The 23657-nt window shown below is 42.9% G+C and overlaps 1 protein-coding gene across 1 annotated transcript in view; it reads left to right on the top strand.

Moving 5' to 3' along the window:
• LOC143987850 (nuclear receptor coactivator 7-like) overlaps positions 1-22732 on the top strand; it is a gene marked incomplete in the record, with an annotated part of 72675 nt that extends 49943 nt beyond the window's left edge. Inside the window, 3 exon segments of the mRNA XM_077486943.1 lie at positions 7541-7636; positions 15620-15693; positions 21353-22732. Of these exon segments, the coding sequence (XP_077343069.1) occupies positions 7541-7636; positions 15620-15693; positions 21353-21488 (306 nt within the window).
• Positions 22733-23657: the final 925 nt, after the last annotated feature.

Here is a 23657-nt window from a genome sequence, read left to right as displayed (position 1 = left end):
CCCACAAGTATGGCACATACATACTTTGATTAGTCGAAGCTAGCCCAATGGAACTATGTAAAAAGAGACCTACCTAATCACTAGCTTTAACTGCTTCCTGCTCCCCATATAGTGAAATGACGGATGGGTGGGAGCACTCTCATTCTGGGAGAACATCATATGATGTCCTTCCATGCTTGCCTTGGGACACAACGCATTACTATTTGCAGTAAAGAGCCTATGGTGTAGGCTCTTTACCATGTGATCAACTGCGTCCAATCGCAGCTGATCACATTGTAAGCAGGAAATGCTGGTTATCGGCATTCCTCTCCTCACGCTGACCGCACGGGAGGAGAAGGTAAGTGCATTCCTCAGCAGGGACATCTGTAATGAGTGAAAATCGGGGCACTTATCCAACAGTAACCACCAATGGTGCCTTTCAGTGCCCACCAGTGATGCCTGTCCTGTGCTCATCGGTGTATATCAAACATCTGACATTCTATATAATAATTATGTGCAGGACAGACAACACAACTGCATCACATAATTGAAATCCAGCCTAGATGAAAGTTTATCTGAAAGCAGAATTTCATCTTGGCCCTAACTACTCTTAAAACAGTTCCCTCCCCGAAAACCTATGCTTTCTAATCTGTGTGAGAGATGTATAGACTTGTCTATTTTCAGGGCGCTGTGGTCTGGTCACGTAATATACCCTGTGTCAGCTCGTGGTACTGCAGAGAAAAGAGTCAAAAGTGCTCTGACAATGGCTTGTGAAGCCCAAAGAAGTGACATCATCATCCATAGGCTTCAATGGCTCATTCTTTGCCTGTTTCCTCCTCTCCCCTGAAGCTGCGCTGGCTGACACAGGGAAGATCACATGACCGAAGTGGAGTGATCTGAAAATAGGTAGGCATATACATCTGTCTTACACGGGATAGTAAGCATAGGTACTACAAAAAAGACAAAAATGGAAGGTGCGCACACATAGTGCATGACTTTTAATAAATAATATAGTGGGTACTCACAAACGGCAACTCAATTGAGCCATAAAAACACATGGTATGGAACTATATATCATCACAAGGTATAAGCTAACTTGTTTTGGGGGCGCACCCCCTTCCTCGGAGCTGGGCTACTGCCAAAGGGGGGTGCGCCCCTGAAACGTGTCAGCTTATACCTTGTGATGGGATATGGCACATGGTTCCATACTATGTATTTTTATGGCTCAATTCAGTTGTTTGTGAGTACCACCTTTTATGAAATATATTATTTATTAAATGTCATTGGTAATGCCCAGGTATGCGTGTCTTCCATTTTTTTTTTTTTTTGTCCTTCTTCTTCTTCTTTTTTTTTTTTTTTTTTTGTAGTATCAATCGGAATACCCCACCCAAGGAAGTTAGCATTCACCCAGTCCTGAGTAAGCGTGAGCTCCGGCGTGTTCGCACACACCACAGGCAGAGATCGGGAAATGTCTCCCTGCCTGTGATTTAGCACAGTGCAGTTCCGGCTTTCTGGTGGGCTCTGCACGTAGGGTGTGCAAACAAGCAGAAGCTCATCCTTAGTAATCGGATACCGATGTCCCTGTTGCCCTTCACTTTAGAAAACCCCATAGAGCTGGAAGTGACGGTCTTTGTTTGTTTAGTAAGCAATGATGTTAGGAGGGGGAAGTTGGAAGAGTAGTTATGGTTATGCTGGAATTCCACTGTAATTACACATATAATGGCAACATATTTCAAATTAATTTTGTGAAATCCCTACTCCTAAAGGCACCCGCAACCATATCTCCTAACAACTTTGTATTCAATAAAGCTGGGTTCACACATGCTATAGCTCACAGCAGGGATCCAGTGCATCCCCGTTCACCGAGTCAAGTGTGAATGGGTTCCAAATTTTTGCCTGAATTTGCACCTGAACCGGAATCATAGATGCACAGGACCCTTTTTAAATGGGGACCGCGGCTGCCCTGGAGGTGTGTGAGCCAGTCACAGTCTCCTGTCATCCAAATTGAATGCGTGGAAATTCTCATCCAATTTGCATAAGTGTGAACCCAGCCTAAATGTTTTATTTAAATTGATGAAAGATGCTGAAGTACCTTCATATGGAAAGAACATCATGGGTGCAGTTACACTTATGTGTTTTTTCATGCTTCTTAATGTAAAATGCATCACAAGTACCATTCTTATGAATAGAAACCACCTAATTTTCACAATTGTGGTGTGATGTGGAAAAATTGTGTTGGTAGCCTTTGTTTGAAGTGCATTTTGTATCGAAATGCTTGTTTCATAGAAATGTATGGTAGCTCTTGTAAAACACGCATTAAAGGAAGCATATAATTTTTTTCTAAAAACAGGAATGTAATTTTTTTAAAAAACCTCTGCTCAATATAGTTAATGAAAAAAATAATTTTCATGCTATGCCTTGTTCTAGTCATTCCTGAAGCATATATTTTGGTCTACAGGAGATCTATCAGTAATTTAACAGACTGCAAGGATAATTTCCTTTTATGTCTCAAATTACAGCAATATAATCTGTTAAAAAATAAAATAAAATAACTGCATCTGGTATGATTAAAAAGTAATCCTTTAGCTCCAGTCAAGTGACTATACCTAGGCTGACAGGTACAACTTGGCAGAATGTCATGAATCTGCTCCAGGAAGGAAAATCCTTTTCTCTCTCTACTCTCCCATTGTGATTACTCACTGGGACTGTTGTAACCTTGCAGCTTTTTGCCTGGTCACAAGGTAAAAAAGAAGCATCATGGGGATTGAGCTGTATGTGCACATATAGACAAAAACATACAGGCTACTGCACAGGCATTGAACATTGACATGTCGTTCCTGGACCAGTATCCTAGTCCAGAGCATAGACACTGACCCTAGACCAGTGTTTAATTTTGACATCATATTTCGAATTTCGTTTTTAGTTATGGTCTTTTGACTAAAATGCCATTTTAGTTTTAGTCATAGTTTTGTCTGCATTGTTTTTGTTTTAGTCGACTGAACTGTCCCAGTATATAGTTACATAGTTACATAGTCAGGTTGAAAAAAGACACAAGTCCATCCAGTTCAACCTTAAAAACAAATAAATAAAATAAAAAATAATCGTACAATCCAAATACCCAATTTTATGCCCACAATTGATCCAGAGGAAGGCGAAAAAAAACCCCAGCAGAGCATGCTCCAATTTGCTACAGCAGGGGAAAAAAATTCCTTCCTGATCCCCCAAGAGGCGATCGGATTTTTCCTGGATCAACTTTACCTATGTTAGTACCCAGTTATATTATGTACATTCAGGAAAGTATCCAGGCCTTTCTTAAAGCAATCTACTGAGCTGGCCAGAACCACCTCTGGCGGGAGTCTATTCCACATTTTCACAGCTCTAACTGTGAAGAAACCTTTCCGTACTTGAAGATGAAATCTCTTTTCCTCTAGACGTAAAGAGTGCCCCCCTGTCCTCTGGGTTGACCGTACAGAGAACAACTCAACACCAAGATCACTATATGGACCCCTAATATATTTGAACATGTTGATCATATCCCCCCTTATTCTCCTCTTCTCAAGAGTGAATAAATTCAGTTCCTCTAATCTTTCCTCATAGCTGAGTTCCTTCATGCCTCTTATCAGTTTGGTTGCCCTTCTCTGCACTTTCTCCAGTTCCCCGATATCCTTTTTGAGAACTGGTGCCCAAAACTGAACTGCATATTCCAGGTGAGGTCTTACTACTGATTTGAACAGGGGCAAAATGACATCTCTCTCTCTGGAGTCCATACCTCTCTTAATACAAGAAAGGACTTTGCTCGCTTTGGAAACAGCAGCTTGGCATTGCATGCTATTATTGAGCTTATTAGCTACCAAAACCCCCAGATCCTTCTCCACTATGGATCCCCCCAGTTGTACTCCCCCTAGCATGTATGATGCATGCATATTCTTAGCCCCCAAGTGCATAACTTTACATTTATCAACATTAAACCTCATCTGCCACATAGTCGCCCAATTAGACAGTGTATTGAGGTCGGCTTGTAAATTGGAGACATCCTGTAAGGAGGTTATTCCACTGCATAGCTTGGTGTCATCTGCAAAGACAGAAATGTTACTTTTGATCCCAGACCCAATATCATTTATAAAGATGTTAAAAAGTAAGGGTCCCAGCACTGAACCTTGGGGTACACCACTGATAACCTTAGACCATTCAGAGTAAGAATCATTAATCACTACTCTCTGAATTCTGTCTTTTAGCCAATTTTCTATCCATTTACAAACTGATATTTCCAAACCTGTAGACTTTACCTTACACATGAGCCGTGTGTGGGGAACTGTATCGAACGCTTTTGCAAAATCCAAGTATACCACGTCCACCGCCACCCCTCTGTCCAAGGTTTTACTTGCCTCCTCATAAAAAGAAATCAGATTTGTCTTTAGTCGACTAAATTCAAATGGGTTTGATTACACTTGAATGCATTATTTCTTTAGAATTACCAAACAACATATACTACTGGAGTAAAAATCTAATAACATGTTTATTATTTATGGTATTAAGGCAGGGGTTGACAAATTTGCTTTGAATTTAGGAGACAGTTTTTTTTAATTTTTTTATTTTTTAGAGTGGTATGAATTGTCAGCTCCCGGGGTAAGGCCACTCATTTTCACCCCCTATCCCTAACTCACAATGGAGCACCCAGTCAATAACTCCATTGAAACGCTGTTACATCAGGGTTATGGGCTGACCAGAAAGAGTAAGGCAGGCAACAGATGGAACTGGCTGGCACTGGCAGGTGGCACTGGCAGGCACGTGGAACTGCCAGATGGCATTGGCAGGTGACACTGGTTGGCATTGGCAGGTGACACTGGTTTGGAACTGGCAGGTGGCACTATTGGCACTGGCTGTGGCAGGTGGCACTGGTTTGGAAGTGGCAGGTGGCCCTGGTTGGTGATGGCAGGTGGCCCTGGTTGGCGGTGGCACTAGTTGTCACTGGCAGGTGGCACTGGTTGGTGGTGGCACTGGCAGGTGGCACTGATTGGTAGTGGCAGGTGGCACTGATTGGCAGTGGCACTGACTGGCGGTGGCAGGTGGCACTGGCAGGCAGCACTGGTTGCCACTGGCAGCCACGTGGCACTGCCAGATGGCATTGGCAGGTGACAATGGTTGGCATTGGCAGGTGACACTGGTTTGGAACTGGCAGGTGGCACTATTGGCACTGGCAGGTGGCCCTGATTGGCAGGTGGCACTGGTTTGGAAGTGGCAGGTGGCACTGGTTGGTGTTGGCAGGTGGCACTGGTTGGCGGTGGCACTAGTTGGCACTGATTGGTGGCAGGTGGCACTGATTGGTGGCAGGTGGCACTGATTGGTGGCGGCAGGTGGCACTGATTGGCGGTGGCAGGTGGCACTGGTTGGCGGTGGCAGGCGGCACTGATTGGCGGTGACACTCGGCACTGGCAGGTGGCACTGACTAATGGTGGCACTGGCAGGTGGCACTAATTGGAGGTGGCACTGGTTGGTGGCAGGTGGCACTGGTTGGTGGTTGCAGGTGGTATTGATTGGCGGTGGCACTAGCAGGTGGCACTGATTGGTGGTGGCACTGTTTGGCGGTGGCAGGTGACACTGGCAGGTTTCACACAGAGCACTTTGTTACTGAATGGGTGGACCCGGCTGGGGTGTGAAACTGACAAGTTACAGAGGCGGATATGTCAGATTTGAGCTTGATGTCGGGGTGGGCGGGGCCCGGCCGGGTGGGCGAGACTCAGCAGCTATCAAACTCCAGCCAACGATTGGGCTGCTTAAGAAAAGGGGTGGGGTCACATACACGTAGCGGCCCGCCCAGATCCCATTGGCTGGTGTTTGATAGCTGCCGGGTCCGCCCACCCCGAAAATCAAGCTGAAATCTGACAGATTCTCCTCTCTTCCTTTGGTTGTTTCACACACTTAGCGTGGCACCGCTGAGTGTGGAAGAGGGAGGAGGACGGCAGTCAGTGTTAATGCTGCTGCATGTCTGGGGCATCAATAGTGAGTGGGCTGGTGGCAGCTTAGGCGCCAGGTTGCGATTTCTAGTCGCATTGACGACCTGGCGCCTGGGGTTTGTCGAGCCCTGTATTAAGGTATGAACATGCACTACAGACACAGATTTAGCTGTTGTGATATATTACATCTTTATAAATAAAACCTAGTTTCATAAACAAACATTTTGCTTTTTTGACAAACAGAAGTACAACTTGAAAATATAAAAAAACTGTAAACCCTAATGACTGTAATGCCATTGCATATATTACCTAAATATATTACCAACTTTAAATATAAAAAAAAGAAATGCCTTTCTCTTCCTTTTTTATATATATTTTTTTTTCTTTCAGCAGCTTAGTAGATGCCCCCTACTAATTTTTATGTGATTAGTGCAGTTTTTTTTTATTTATTTATTTATTAATTTTTTTTAACAAAGTTATGTGTAGAGTAGTTTTAGTTGTATTTTAGTCAACTAAAATAGTATTAATTTAGTCAAAGAAATTAACACTGCCCTAGATAAAGTTTCTGCTCTATGTGGGTGGGGGGTAGAAAAGGACCTTGGGGTCCTAGTAGATGACAGGCTCAGCAAAGGCATGCAATGCCAAGCTGCTGCTAACAAATCAAACAATGTTGGCATGCATTAAAAAAGGGATTAACTCCAGGAATAGAGCGATAATTCTCCCACTCTACACGACTCTGGTCCGGCCGCACCTGGAGTATGCTGTCCAGTTCTGGGCACCAGTCCTCAGGAAGGATGTACTGGAAATGGAGCGACTACAAAGAAGGGCAACAAAGCTAATAAAGTGTCTGGAGGGTATTAGTTATGAAGAAAGGTTACGATCACTGAACTTATTCTCTCTGGAGAAGAGACGCTTGAGAGGGGATATGATTTAAATTTATAAATGCCATACTGGTGACCCCACAATAGGGATAAAACTTTTTCGCAGAAGGGAGTTTAATATGACACGTGGCCACCCATTAAAATTAGAAGAAAAGAGGTTTAACCTTAAACTACATAGAGGGTTCTTTACTGTAAGAGCGGCAAGGATGTGGAATTCCCTTCCACAGGCGGTGATCTCAGCGGGGGTCATTGATAGTTTCAAGAAACTATTAGATAAGCACCTGAACGACCACAACATACAGGGATATACAATGTAATACTGACCTATAATCACACACATAGGTTGGACTTGTGTCTTTTTTCAGCCTCACCTATTATGTAACTATGAGAAACATGAAGACACTGTCAGGTGGAGTTTTGATATCTATTAGAGGATTTAATAGAGACGAGTTCCGCAAATGCATTTTTTTCAATATGTGTACTTAACATGCAAACAGTATATTTAATTCACTTTTCCCCCAGACTTTCTAGTAGATTTTCTGTAATTCCCTGTTTAGCACAATTTCTTGCTGTGTGATAAAAACTGTAGAATGCCGCTTTGTGTTCGTTGACAATCTGTGTTGTGTTGGGTGCAGTGCGGTAAATGATGCTGCTTGTGCCACACCTAAACTGCAAACAAGTGAAGCATCCCTTAAGATTGCTGAACTTTTTTTTTTTTTTTTCCAGGTATTTGGAGCTTATGCAACACATCCATTCCGAGTCAGCGACCATTACTATGGCACAGGCGAGACATTCCTCTTCACATTTAGTCCTGATTTCAAGGTAAATCTTTTACATAAACAACGTATCATGTGTCTGTCTGTGAAACGTAGACATATACTGAACTGCAGACCTAAAGTACAGGCAACCATTCCAGTAGTCAGAAATGTAACTGACTGCTAGGGGGCCTTAGTGCTGGATACAACTGGGGCCTCTCATCAGTCAGAGGCATAATAGAGGCTTTAACTAGCCATAAATGACTTGAATTTGGTTGGTTTGCTAGAAATTTGAGTCATGGGTGACCATGTCGGCATCATCTGGCTCGATAAGTTGATCTAGCCCTTGTTCACATTGAATGCGGCTGTGAAATCATGTGACTTCATCTGAAATTGCACAATTTCAAAGTCGCTTGTCAGTGCAACTTTGAAGACATTTTTGCGACTTTATGCACAGATAACTATGCAAGTCGCACCTGCAGTCGCCAAAAGTAGTGCATGAACTTCAAATTAATTCATCACAAAGTTGGCGTTGCAGCGATTGCCAACAGTGGAGTGCGACATGTCATGCGATTTGACCTGTCAAATCGCATGACAAGTCACTCCAATGTGAACGAGGGCTTAAAAATCAACTGAGCTCGGTGGAAAATTGTAGGTGAACAGTGACTCCTCTTATTTAAGTATTCAAATAGCTGCGGGTTCTGGGGCTGCTTAAAGAGGAGTTCCGTCCGCCCCTTTAAAAATTAAAAGTCAGCAGCTACACATACTGTAGCTGCTGACTTTTAACATTAGGACACTTACCTGTCCTGGAGTCTAACGATGTCGGCACAGCCAGTGTTTACATTGGCTGGTCAGATGCTGCCACTGCCATTGCTGGTAAGGGAACCCAGCAATTTTGTGCTTCTGCATCGTGGTCAGGTCCCTACTGCGCATGCGCAAAGTGTGCTGGATTCTCCCACTGGCCCAGCAGAGGGGGGGGGGGGGGGAGAAGGGGGGCAGAGTTGCTGACGTACTTTGCTGCAGCCTGGTGTCCCGAAGTTGGGACAGGGTACCTGTAAAAAAAAAAAAATAGGTACCCCCCCCGAAATGTGGCACCGGAGGGGGGAAGGAATCCGCTTTAAATACCATAGTATTTAGGTGGAACTCTGCTTTAAATACCATAGTCCAAAGTTCTGATTCATCTATCCAGGCTGATTAACATGGACGGAGGAATCTATTGATTTTCTCTTGTTCATGCCATAGGAATAGATCGAAATAGATAGAAGAATACATGGCCTAATCTGTGGAAGAAATTCAATTTTTTTATATTTTTTTTTTTGGGGGGGGGGGGGGATATTTATTATAGCAAAAAGTAAAAAATATTGGGTTTTTTTTTTTTTTTTTTTTTTTTTTTTTTTTCAAAATGGTCGCTCTTTTTTCTTTAAAAAAAAAAGCGCAAAAAATTAAAACCACAGAGGTGATCAAATACCACCAAAAGAAAGCTAAATTTGTGGGAATAAAAGGACGTCAATTTTGTTTGGGTGCAACGTCGCAATATGAAGAAACTATAGGTCCCATGTGCCACCATGACAGACAGACTTGTAGCTTTCAATGGATGGCGAGGGCGTAAATAAGTGCCCTCGTCGTCCACGGGCACTTCCTCCCTCCAGCTTTCAAATGGCCCATACAGAGGTACGGGCAAGAAAGCTGTTGGACGTGTCTGCAGGAGCCTAACATTGCATCCACTATCCACTGATCACCTCCACAGCCCAGAGCTCCAGTGAGCACGAGAGGGGCAGAGCAGAGAGCTGTGAGAGACAGTCACCAGCTCTCTGATCACGGAGCTCTTAAAAACCGAGCGATCTGCAGTATTTGATTTCTCAGTTCTCAGTCTTGGAGCCGGCAAAGGGTAGATGCAGCATTGGACCGATATTGCATCCACCTAGCCAAGTATGATTCTTAAGGGAGAAAACTTCTAAACTCTTACGTAAAATCCACCATAAATGGGGATAGCTTATATACAGATTGATATCGGAGCATTTTTTGGATCATTATATTTATTTAGTTTCCCCCTTCCATCAATTTTATATTTAAATTTTATGATGCACTTTTTATGCATCTATGAATTGATTGATTTTTACTATTTGTATAAATTTTAGATGTGCTGCTAGCACTATCAATACTATGAATGCTGCTATATATAATGTTTATTATTTTAATGTGAAGACGCTAAAAGCAAGATCTCAATCAATAGACATTTACTAATAGATAATTTACAATTAAAATCTTTTGGTTTGTGAAAAATATTTATGTAGCGGGCCTGATTGCAAAACCTGATGAAGGGGAAGGTTCCCCAAAACATATGTTTTAGCAACAATGCGTAGTCAAGTGTCCCGTAATGGATGGGTGATCTCTGGAGCAGGAATCTGGGACTGGTTTGTGGTGCATGAGTTCTAAGTGCCCCAGTCAACGTCCTCATTCCATCGCTTTAATGCTAATACCCAGAAGTAACATCAGGAAAAGATCTGCTATACACATAGACTGCAAACATTATAGTGCTGTGGGTGCATTTTTTTTTTCAATAACTAATGGCATTAAAGGAAGCTCCGCACATTCTAGTACGATGTCTGCTTTTCTTGATTTAGTGATTTTGACATCTTAAGGAAGAGGACATTGCCTAGCATAGCCCTCTTCTTTTCTAGGCAAATACAGTCTACGCTAGCCAAGCTTCTATGACACTCTCCAACAAACAAGAGAATGCATTAGTGTACTGGGAATTAGGATTTAATAGGTTGGGGACTCCTAAGGGAGCTCAGGCTGGTAACCTTGGCGAATTCAAGCACAGGTTGCTCCATATCCAGACACGTATGCACAGTGTCGGTAAGAACCAAATTGATATCGGTCACGAGACTGAACCTCCCCGGGATTGGTTACGCTCCTCATTCTCCGCTGAGTGTACAGAAGAAGCTGCAGGCATATCAAGGATGGAAGGCTTAGAAGTACGCTTGTGGCCCCCTGCCTTGTGAGTCTGCTATTATGGCAGTGATTTTAGGCATAAAATTTGACATGGCTGCAGAATATTCTTCTAGATAATACAAAGGAAGGAGCCACACAAGATGGGCCAGGAAAGACTCTAAGTCAAACAAACACTTTCCTCACCACAAAGCATCAATGCCCAGGCCTGAAAATTGGCTTCTCAGGGACCCAGCACTGCATTTTAGGTGAAAGGCACATGTTCCCCATATTTGGAAATGCTGGGTATTTCGCTGCAGGATGCAAAGACAGGGTAACCAGGGGGGAAGGTGTATAAAACAAATAAAGATGGGGACAATGTTTTAAAGTAAGTCAAGTCAAATCCCAACTATACTTAAACCTGCTCCCATCCCAATTCTAAACCTATTTTTAAATGATTGTAAAAGCATTTAAAAAAAGGATGTCATACTTGCCTGCTCTGTGCAATAGTTTTTCACCTGATCCTCCTCTTCTCAGGGTCCTCCGCTGGCACGCCTAGCTCATTCCGCAGCCGAGTACCCCCATAGCAAGCTGCATGGTCTGGGGGCACTCTGTGCTCGGTCCTTCTCACTGGCTGTGATTGACAGTGAATGGTTCCCGCTGCTCTGTCTGTGCCAATGAGGAGGGAAAGAGCAGTGTGAGCTGCTGCTCTCATGCACAATACTGGGGATCAGGCTCAGGTAATTATAAGGGGGGCTGGGGGAAGCTTTAGAAAGAAGGTATTTTACCTTAACCATTTGCCAACCAGCTGGCGTCCTTATACAGCGGCAGGTCAGCGTGATCCCGCGAACCGTCGTAGCTATACATCAGCAGGTGCGTGCACGCAGTCGGAGGCGTGCGTGCCCGCTGCACAGCGGGGGTGCCAATGCTCATGACCGGCAGTCGTGGGCACGAGAGGCAAAACAGGGACGTGTTTGTGTAAACACGCACATCTCGGTTCTGTGAGGAGAGGAGAGAGTGATCATGAGTTCCTACGAGCTGAGAACCACGATCTCTCATCTCCTATAGTCGGTCCCATCCCCACAGTTAAAACACACACAATGGGAACACAGCTAACCCCTTGATCGCCCCCTAGAGTTAACCCCCTCCCTGCCAGTGACATTTATACAGTAATCGGTGCATTTTAATAGCACTGATCGCTGTATCATTGTCAATCGACCCAAAAATGTGTCAGAAGTGTCCGATGTGTCTGCCATAATGTCAGTCTTGATAAAAATCGCAGATCGCTAATAAACTAATAGACTAATAAAAAAAAAATAATAATAAAAATGCCATAAAGCTATCCCCTATTTTGTAGATGCTGTAACTTTTGCGCAAGCCAGTCAATATATGCTTTTTGCAATTTTTTTTTTTTTTTATATTACCAAAAATATGTAGAAGAATACATATCTGCCTAAACTGGGGAGAAAATTAGCTTTTTTTGTTTGTTACAGAAAATTTTACAAAATATTGTGTTTTTTTTTTTTCAAAATTGTGGCTTTTTTTTTTTTGTTTATAGTGCAAAAAATAAAAAACGCAGAGATGATCAAATACCACGAAATACATTTTTAGATAGATGGAAAACTATTTGTGGGGAAAAAAGATGTGAATTTTGTTTGGGTACAACCACGCAATTGCCAGTTAAATCGACGCAGTGACGTATCGCAAAAAGTGGCCTAGTCATTGAGCAGCCAAGTATTCTGGGGCTGAAGTGGTTAAAGTGGAAGCTCAGGCAATACTCATCTAATACTAAACCTACTCCCAGTTACATTCTACGCCTAATCTATCTAACCTTGTAAAGAAAAAAATTGCTATACCTACATTTTCTGAGACCGATCCAGTTCAGTCTCCAGCAAGGGCTGCTTTGAAATTCCTGGGAAGTGACATGGGGTTACATAGGGTTACTATGGGACTTCAGTTGTCGGCTGCCTCTCCTACACACATTAAAGTCACTGCTGACAGCTCAGCATTGGACTGGAGCTGAGCAACCGAAGAACAGGTAAGTATAGAGATCTCTTCTTTACAGGGCTAGATAGACTAGGCTTAGAGAGCTGAGAGCAGGTTAGTGGTAGCTGAACTTCCACTTTAATGCAGAGTATGCATTACGGTTCACAACCTTTACAACCACTTTAATCACCCTCTAAAAGAAAGATGTCTATTCTTACCTATGCTAAGGTCACTCCGTTCTGGTCACATGATCTCTCCAGTGGCTGGCTTAAGGGGAGAGGAGAGACCACTGACAATGGCTGCAGAGCCTAGGTGATGTAACCCATAGGCTTAATATAAGGCATCTGTTGGCTGTCCCTTCTCTACACCAAAGCTGGCGCTGGGAGCTGATCATGTGACTGGACCAGAGCGCCCTGAGATTAGGTATAGACCTCTTTCCTTTAGAATAGGCTTAGAATGGGGGTGGGAGCAGGTTTAAAGTGGTTGTATACCCATTCAGACTACTTGTCTGTATATGGACAATTGCAGGTTAGGAAATGTATTGTGCTAGATGAATATCTCCTTACCCGATTGCCTTGCGAGTAATCTGTATTTTTGTTCTTTTGACATCACCCGCGCATGCGCCGTATGTCGTAATTTTCCGACAAGCATAGACCCTGCCGGTGTCCCATCATATAAGGTCCTCCATCAGATAGTGTCCGCTGTGTACTGCGCATGCGCAGTACACAGCAACACAGATTCCGAAAATAGCCAAGGATGATCGGCGCCTGCGCCGTGAGTCCAGGTTCTAGCCCCACCATCCAAGTGGACATAGAGTAGGAGAAAAAAGAGCCGAGCGCAGCGAGGCCGAGCCTGAAACATGGCGAGCGAAGCTCATCCGCGAGGGGCCCTCTAATTTTCACAACCCTATGTCCGCTTGGATGGTGGGGCTACCACCTCCACTCGCGGCACAGGCGCCGTTCAGCTTTGGAAATTTTCTGAAGCTTCTTCTGCCCCGTACTGCGCATGCGCAGTACGGGGCGGACACTATATGATGGCGGGACACTATCTGCCAGAACACCGGCAAAAAAAAAAAGGTCTATGCTGGGGCTGCGTCATTTCCTAGTATCAACATCAGCCCCGACATTCCACGATACTCCCATTGAGAAGCTGAGCCTGGACCCATGTAACTTGCTACTTCACAGGGGTTGTGGAGAGGGGACGAGGCTCGGCTTCAGGGAATAATGTGCACGCACGGGATTATAGCCACAGCTACATACTGAAGGCTGAAGTATATAACTGTATAGACACAGAAGACGGCAGTAGTAATGGCGGCGGCGAGATACAAGCAGGAGCGTTCACAAAAACCTATGAAAACCAAGTAAGACTTTTTTTTTTTTTTTTTTTTTTTTTTTTTGTGATCCTGCTGCTTTTTCCTGTATGGATGCTTAATCTAAATGTATACCTATTTGGTGACACCTAGTGGCCTTTTTGAAAACTTTTTTTTTATTTTTTTTAAAGCAGAATGAGTAAATATTTCTGTTTGCATTTTGGTACAGCTGAATGACAGTTGTATTTCTTGCTTTCATCAGTTTCAGACTATAGCTTTGGAAAAATATTTGTTATGATTTAGATCTATTTGAAATAAATAGAATGTTATTATCATTACAGAATTGAGATATGCTTACAACTATTATTCGTATGCAGGAATTACATTTTCCAGTTTTTAGGGAGACTGGGCTTTCTTTTGGTGGTATGTAATAACAACTGTGTTTTTCCTTTTTTTATTATTGCACAAAAAGAAAAAGGATCAATATTTCTGAAGAAAATGTTTTCCTTACTTTGTCATAACACATCTAAATCCCTTTTTAGAGAGTAGAGTAGACACACCAAGTTGATCTCTCCTTTTTGCCAAAATGTCTTGGCAATGAAGAAACATACTGGTATTGAGGGGTTATTACATGGAGCTTAATAATGGTGCACTAGAGTCATTAAATGTCCAGGTCATACACAGGAGGATGAGGTGAAGGCATTAATGTAAGGTCGCATACAGTGAGAGGATGGAGATGAGGGGGTTAATGTGCATGTGTAGGATAAGGGAGGTGAAGTGGTTAAAATACAGCTTACTGCAGAGACAGAATAGAGCTTGGGTAAGGAGAAAGAAAAGGAGGGTAATAGCTAAAACAAACCCACAACTGCTGTCCTGAATTGGTACTAATGAATGATTCATTCTTTAGTTCCCTCTTCCACTGTTAGGTGAGGGGGCAGACCTACCAGTGTAAACACTGCACTGTTTACATTGGGGATTACGGTGATAATAATAATATGGTACAGAGCCACTCCGATTGTCTCTGTACGCAGTGTGAACCAAGGTGACCAGGGAAGATTTCTCTAGTTCCTTTTGCATGGCCGAAATATATGTCCACCACCTCACTGTTGTATGGCAGTAGGTAAGTGGTTTATGTAAAAATGTAATTGATCCAGTAAAGCAGCACTAAATGTTTTTTTTTTTTTTTTTTTATCCATGCAAGCTAAGCAGCGTGGTAAACATCCCTCAATAAACTTGTGCGCACAAACTCTTACACCATCCCTATTCACTGCTGTGGGCTCTGGGGGCCTCAATGCAGCCTTTTGGGTCAAAGGGAACAGCCCAGGCACCAGCAGTTAACCAGTTGGAAGGGGAGATTAAGGAGAATGGCCTGCTCTGGCTGTGTGTATTGAATAGACGCATGTCCATTCAGCACTAGCCCTTGCTGTATGCAAAGGTGTTTCTATAGTGCTCTTCAGGGAACAGAGACTCCCTGAATCCCAATATCTAGCCAGCACTGGGGGGGGGGGGATCGACTGAAGAAGCAGCATCAACATGTTGAGTAAGTCTCCCATTTTGCAGGTGCAATTTATTAAAAAAAAATATACTTTAGCATTCCTTTATGCATCTTCTCTTTTTTAGAGAATTAGCAACATGGCCCGGTGAGTTGTTAGAGGCATGTATGACCTGACCTTACAACCCATTGTTTGGAGCCATCTTGTACTGGTTCTACTTTAGCCGAATAGATACTGATTGTTGCTTCAGTTACTTAACTCTTTATTGAAAATGAATGTCTTTTTCTGCACTGAATGATGTTACATGTATTTCTCATCTATTGCATTGCAGGCATTCAAGTGGAGTGGAGAAAATTCGTATTTTATTAATGGAGACACAGCTTCTTTGGCACTGGGAGGTGGAGGGTTAGTATTCACATACTTTCTTAAAGCTTTTGGTTTTTGCATCAAAACATTTCTCGGCTTAAAAATCATAAATTGTGTCTGATCTATTTTTATTTTATCAAGTACGTTCTATAATTAAGAATAAGCGGGAATGCCACTTAAAATTCTGAGTTTCCAATTTAAGTGGAACTTCAGGTGAACAGCACAGTTAAAATGACATTTAAGTGGACAGATTTAATTGCAAAATGATTCCAAATTCTGTTTTACAGTCTTGTGATTCCCACAGCTTTTCCGGATTTATAAGCCAGGCAGATGACAGCTGTGTAAAATTTTGCTTCCGGTGCCACCATTCTGCCTACAACCTGTTTAGTAGCCATTAGGATAGCATCTGGTATTAAAAAAAAATAAAAAAAAAATACAAAAATTATATTCAAATATGTTTGTGTGTGTGTGTGTATGTTTGTTTACTATACTTAGTTTCCTCCAAATCTCCATAGGCGCACTCTGTGATGAACTAGTGATTATGGACTATGGGATTTGTAGTGTACATAGAGCAGTGATGGCGAACCTTGGCACCCAGATGTTTTGGAACTACATTTCCCATGATGCTCATGCACTCTGCAGTGTAGTTGAGCATCATGGAAAATGTAGTTCCAAAACATCTGGGTGCCAAGGGATTTGTAGTGTACATAGAGCAGTGATGGCGAACCTTGTCACCCAGATGTTTTGGAACTACATTTCCCATGATGCTCATGCACTCTGCAGTGTAGTTGAGCATCATGGGAAATGTAGTTCCAAAACATCTGGGTGCCAAGGTTTGCCATCACTGGCATAGAGCAATGCACATGACTGCAACTAATGTGCACTGCTCATTCCAAACTAATGAAAGTGAGCAGGAAATGACGGGGTTCAATAGCTCTCAGAGAACATTACAAGAAAAGCCGAAATGAGAAATAATGTTATGTGCCTGGTTGTGTTAGATGTTTGATTCACAGGACTGGCTGAACATAATTACCCTCTTGCAAAGCAGCTAACCACACAATTGAAATTGTAACAAAAACTGTAAACCCCCTAGTTTAGGCAATGACGACGTTGCATTGCTTGCACAGAACCTTTAGATGCAGTGGTGCATTTGGCCACACACAGGCAGCCTAACGAGTAGTGCCTTACCGCTATTTCCAGCACTGCTTTTTCTTATTACCAGCATAAACAACATATACAGTAAGAAACAACTCCAGATTAAGATGCAGTATGTTATACATTAGGGCTGCAACTAACGATTATTTTCATAATCCATTTGCTTGCCCGATTATGGTTTAAATTAATTGGATAAAATCATAAAAAAAGTAATGAGCACTAATATGCACTATTCCTCCCAGGAACACCAATGATGGGGCACTATTCCTCCCGGGAACACCAATGATGGGGACTATTCTTCCCGGGAACACTAATGATGGAATACTATTCCACCTGGGAGTACCAATGATGGGGTACTATTCCACCCGGGAACACCAGTGATGGGGCACTATTCCTCCTGGGAACACCAATGATGGGGCACTATTCTCACTATTCTCCCCCTCCCAGGAAAACCAATGATGGGGCACTATTTCACCTACCCCCTGGAACACCAATAATGTGGCACTCACCCCCCCCCCAGAAATACTGGGCCACTTGTCAAAGAAATTATTAATGTGCTGTACTACTACTGATGAGTGATGAACGATTTTCTTTATCGATTTTTTTATAAATAATGTTGATCGTTTCAGCCCTATTATACATGTAGCTACACTGAAACACATTATTTTATATGTCCAGACTCCAGCTTTAAATATAGGTTTTTCATGAGATCTAAAAATATAGAATTATTGCCACTTCCTGTTGCATCCCTAAGACTGGAAGTAAAGAGAAATCTTCCAAAAACAAAAGTTTCTTTTTTCCCCCTACTCTTTCCAAAACAAACAAACATTGTCTGACTACAGAGAACTTGTCACAAAGAAATTATATCACCTGCCTTCGCTTTAGTGAGAAGTCAAAAAATTTACACCCAAGTACTTAAACTCACACCCCCCAAAAAATGTGAGCATCACGCCCTAGCCCCCCCCCCCCCCCCCCCATATTTGTACATAAATATGTAGGGGCACCTATGTTTGAAATTTTGCTTGCGCTACACGGAATTCACAAGAGGAACTAAACCCTCCCCATCCTTTTCCGCCAAGGAACGGTCATAGCCTCTGTTTAATCTGCAACTGCCATGGTGCTGCACATGTGATCAGTTATGACACCAGCCCTTTGATGGTTTGACAGTTTGGTTTGATTTGACAGATTGGTTGATGGCCCAAGCAAATGAGCTAGCTTTCCTGGCATGCTGGGTTTAGTTCTGCTTTAACGCCAAAGTGATGACCTGTAGGGGCTTCTAAAGTATGATCTATGGAAAGTATGTGATATTGAAGTTAAGTCATGTTGGGGATCTATTTACTCTATGCAACCTCATCATTTATAATTTATCAAAAAAAGATCATATTGTGCTCGTGTGCCGTAAAATGAACTTTAGTGTTATATTCTGCGATGCTAAAACCTTTTTATTGCTCAAAAAAAACAGTAAAAAAAAATCTACTTATTTTTAGCATTTTGCAAACAAAACAGTCCATGCACTCTTGATCTAAAACAAACTTTCAGCTCACTGCAATATGAACTTGTCCCACAACAAGGCTCAGCAGCCTACAGCTCATTCACACTGGGTTGATTTACTAAATCTGGAGAGTGCAAAATCTAGTACAGCTGTGCACGGTAGCCAGAGCCAGCCCTAACATGGTTCACGGTGGGACCATGAGACCCAGGCAGCTGTTTCAGAGGGGCGGCGATACGGGCAGACTGCCGAGTCTCACCCCCTGCAGTGTGCAGTGTCGTGCTGCTTGCGCTGACTCCTGCACATTGAGGCCAGCCCCATGATCAGTGGCGTCGCTAGGGAGGGCGGCAAGGGGTGCAGACTGCACCAGTGGGACACCCACCAGATGGGTAACACCTGTGGGCAGCGGGGCACTGATAACACTGCACCCCTACTCTGCTCTGTTTTTCCGGCTGTGTCCCTCAGCGGAGAAAACTAAAGCCACTTCTCCCTCTGTTTACATGTACACAGGAGGAGGGAGTTCAAGGAGGGACAAATCACTCTGCATGTGCCATGCTGTTCTGAGGTCTATATACTGTATTGTAACATAGATGGACATGTGCAGGGGGTGCTATGGGAGGGTGGGGTGGTGTCTGCACTGAGGGAGGTCGGCTGCACTGATGGACACTGATGAGGTGGCCCTGATAGAAACCTATGGTCACTGATAGGCTGCGCTGGTGGGTAGTGGTGGCCACTGAGGTGGCATTGATCGACACTGATAGGCTGCACTGGTGGGCATTGAGATGTCACTGATAGGCTGCACTGATGAGGTGGCACAGATGGAAACTGATGGGCAATGATGGACTGCACTGGTGGACACTGATAGGCTGCACTGGAGGGCACTGATGAGGTGGCACTAATGGACACTGATAGGCTGCACTGGTGAGCATTGAGGAGATGCCACTGGGGGCACTGATAGGCTGCACTGTTGGGCACTGATGAGGTGGCACAAATGGAAACTGATGGGCAATGATAGGCTGCGCCGATGAGCTGCACTGATAGGCTGCACTGGGGGAGGGGGGGCTGGTGGGATTGGAGGTGGCACTGATGGACACTGAAAGGCTGCACTGATGGACACTGATGTGGTGGCACAAATGGAAATTGGGTAATCATAGGCTGTACTGATGGGCACTGATAAGGCGCCACCGGTAGGCTGCACTGGGGAGCATTGAGGTGGCACTGATGGATACTGGTAGGCTGCACTGGGGAGCACTGATGAGGTGGCACTAATAGGCTGCACTAGGGGGCACTGAGGTGGCATTGCTGGGCACTGATGGGCTGCACTGATGGAAACTTATAGGCACTGATGGGCTGCACTTGTGGGCACTGATGGGCTGCACTTGTGGGCACTGATGGGCTGCACTTGTGGGCACTGATGGGCTGCACTTGTGGGCACTGATGGGCTGCACTTGTGGGCACTGATGGGCTGCACTTGTGGGCACTGATGGGCTGCACTTGTGGGCACTGATGGGCTGCACTTGTGGGCACTGATGAGGTAGTACTGCTGGGTACAGATAGGCTGCACACTGATGAGACTGCATTGGTGGGCACTGATGATTATATAATGGTCATGATAGAAAATGATGCATGTGAGGGGCATGGGCCTTTTGGTGGGCGTGATTTTATTTTTTATTTTTTTTGGGGGGGGGGGGGAGCAGCATTTAATTCTTGGACGCAGACAGCACAATGTCTTGGGCCAGGCCTGATGGTAGCTAATTGGTGTCTAACTTCAGCTTGTTCAATTAAGCTTTGACAAAAACCTGGAAGCTGATTGATTTCTATGCAGAGCTGCACCAGATTTTGCACACTCCCATTTTAGTAAATCAAAGGCACTGTGTCCCAGACTACACCTCATGGACCTGCTGGCTAATTCATGCTCCTCTCTGGCAGTCGGGTTCAGTCTTTCAGATCCCCCTTAAAGCGACCACAACCCATAAATGATGATACATATTTACCATCCAGGATCCACCCCTAACATCTTGTACTTAATATTTTTTTAATAAAAATTTTGCCTTTGATAAACCATTGCGCAAATATTGTCAAACAATTGGAACTACTGGTCTCTGCCTTCAGAAAACAAATGTTTTGGCAATTTTAAGTAATCTTCAGACCTAAAACAAAATTTTAAACGTGTGAAAAAAAAAATGGAAAAACTGCTCTGGCAATGAAAGCTGTAAAGTAAACCGTAGGCAACGGGTAAACCTATGAAAGCACAGCTTAGATTACCCTGTTGCACTAAGTCACCATACAATACTTGGGACCCTGGCAACTAGCCTTAGTTGGAAAAGCTAAAAATCTTAACAACTTCCACCATAGTTAAAGGGTTTGTAAACCTTCGCCGTTCAGGTGAAAAACATTTTTAAATGCAGCAGCGCCCCCAAGCCCCCCTATACTTACCTGAGCCCTGAAATTTGCGTGATAGGAACAAGCACACCAGTTCCGGACGGTGTCTCGTGCCCTGATTTGGATAGATTGATAGCAGCGCAGCCATTGGTTGCCGGTGCTGTCAATCAAATCCAATGATGCAGGGAGGGGGGGGGGGGGGGCGAGCCATACATTCTGCGCTATGGACGGCGAATGGTGGACTCGGGAGCGAGTCCGCAAGGTAACCCCCTCGGGGAAGCGCTTCTCCTAGGGCAGTGATGGCGAACCTTGGCACCCCATATGTTTTGGAACTACATTTCCCATGATGCTCATGCACTCTGCAGTGTAGCTGAGCATCATGGGAAATGTAGTTCCAAAACATCTGGGGTGCCAAGGTTCGCCATCACTGTCCTAGGGGGTTATCTGATGCGGGGAGGAGCTGAGAGAGCCGCTGGGGGACCCCAGAAGTGCAGTTCCGGGGCCACTCTGTGCAAAACGAGCTGCACAGTGGAGGTAAGTATGTTTTTGTTTTGTTTTTTAAAACCCTTACAATTACTTTCACTTTTTGAAACTTAACATATGCCTTTTCATTTAAGTTTTTTAGGTTTTTCTTTGCAGCGTAACTGTTTATTATATTGTAATTCTTTACAGCAGTGGATTTGGATTATGGCTTGATTCGGATTTATATCATGGGCGGAGTAACTCTTGCGGCACATTTAACAATGACATCTTATCCAAGAAAGAAGACTTTGTTGTACAGGACATAGAAGTGTGGACCTTTAAATAAATGAATGATGCTGTTCTACAGGAGATGTTGTTACATAAGGTCAAAAAGAGAAGATCCAGAAAAAGCAAGAAAATGGTCCATGAATTTTCATCAAAGACTTGCATTTGATTTTTTTATTACTGAACTTAAAACAATGACATTCATGTTTGCACTGAAGAATCCATGTTTTCCCAGAATGCAATAGTGTCCTGAACAAATCTCTGACTACTCCAAGCCGTTTTGTGTGCCGGGGCTGCAGGAACTGAACACGTGGTTAAACAGCTTTGCTATAAATGTTCATATTTTAGGTCTAAGCCTTCATGTTGTGGTAGAACACACTTGACCAAATGACTTATTCACGGAACTTGATGAAAAGTGACTGCGAAAAAAACACTTAATATTATGTACATAATATGAAAGAAAATATTTCACATTTTAAGGGATCAATTCTACCATTTTACTTTCCATTTTATTTATTGAATGATATTGTTGGCCTTGATTTTTAACATGCCTTCATAGCACTTTTTTAATTCACTTAAAATACATGCGCACAAATATGTACACCATGAACGAAAATTCTTACGATATTAGCTTTATGACAAATAACGTGGCAAGGCCTGAAGTCTAAAGACAGGATCCACAGAGCACATCAAGGCTCCCTACAAGTGAACACCAGTTCTAAGTTTATAAAGACTGTTGAAAATAAGGGAAAGTGTTGCCCATAGCGTATAAGTTTAGTTGGTGTCATTTCAACTTTTTTTTTCTTCAGTGTTTTTTTTTTTAAATGGCCATTCTGTGGCTCAGCCAGGTTAACTGGCAATTTTGGATTAGAGCAAGGCAGAATAAATTTTTTTATTATTTTTTTGCAAATTTGTTATTAGCCAAGAGAATGTTGGCAACAAAGTGTCTTTGTGAAAGAGATGTGGCATTGAGCAGTTAAGTTGTTCCAGGCAAGAGTATTGTACTGAGGAACGCAGGCCGTTTCTAAAATGCTGCTTGATTTTATTTTTGTAATGTTTTTTTTTCTTGTGTTTTTTTTTATTTTATTTTTGTTTTTGTTTTTTTGCGTTTTTTTTTATTTGTTTTTTTTCTAAAAGCATTTTATTTTGCATTATTTCTTAAAGGGCAAAGTCTAGCAAACTATAATTATGTCCGTTTAAGTAAGAATGGTTTGTGGTGTAAAGTAAATCTGTTTAAACAGAGTAATGTGACCACAATAATCTGATTTGCTGAGAGAATTCTTGTAATAAAGTAAATATCTGGAATCAGTTTGTCATTTTTGTGTTTTTAAAATGATATATATATATAATTCATTATAATTTTGCCCCTTTTACAGAAACTTTACACAAAGACTGCTTCAAAGTAACTAAGTTCTGAAAAAAAACTTGAATGATACAAGGAATAATAAAAAAAAAAGAGCAAAACTACACAAGAGATTTTTGATAACTGTGTGGTATAATTTTATGCAGAAAGTGTGTGTAGCTAAACCTGCTTGTTAAAAATTGATGGTTATTTTTGTTAGGTATGAACCATAGTGAAAAAAAATATCACTGTCGAAGGTATAGTTACTGAAAAGGGATTAGGTTAAAACCAAAACTATGCTTTCTTTATCGTACTTCACGGAACACAAATAAGAGAGGGTTATTTACTCCAAGGACACAGACTGAAATAAAAACCACATAATGTAAGGGTTCAAACTCCTCACCACACCATCCAATACTAAAAATAGGATTTTTATAACAGCTTACCTCTAGTACATCATGGGACACGGAGCTACAGTAATGACTGTATGGGTTATATGGCACCTTCAGGTGATGGACGCTGGCACACCCTAAACAGGAAGATCAATTCCCCATATAACCCCTCCCCTTACCGGGAGTACCTCCGTTTTTTCACCAGTGTCTTAGATATTGGTCACGAGTAAAGATGTGCTGTGCTGAGCCCTGCTGGAATATTCCTTTCTGCGGAAAGCCATGCAAACGGATCCATTCAAAGTGTCTTTTCCAGGCCAAATTGCATGGTACACGGTCTTGTGTCGAAGAAATTAGGTTTTGCCGGTAATGCTTCTCTTTTTAAAGAGCTGGACCCCAGGATCAAGTATTTGTTTTTTTCAGCCATATTTCTGGTAAGGTACTTTACAGACGCAGGGCTGTGGACCCCTCGAAAAAAAGGGGGGCCCAGTCCCTGAAG

This window comes from Lithobates pipiens, unplaced genomic scaffold, assembly GCF_037356315.1.
Source record: "Lithobates pipiens isolate NorthernLeopardFrog02 unplaced genomic scaffold, aLitPip1_a1.2 Scaffold_18, whole genome shotgun sequence".
In the NCBI taxonomy this organism is placed as follows: Eukaryota; Metazoa; Chordata; class Amphibia; order Anura; family Ranidae; genus Lithobates; species Lithobates pipiens.
Note: the sequence above shows the minus strand (reverse complement) of the source record. Positions and strands in the feature narration are given on the sequence as shown.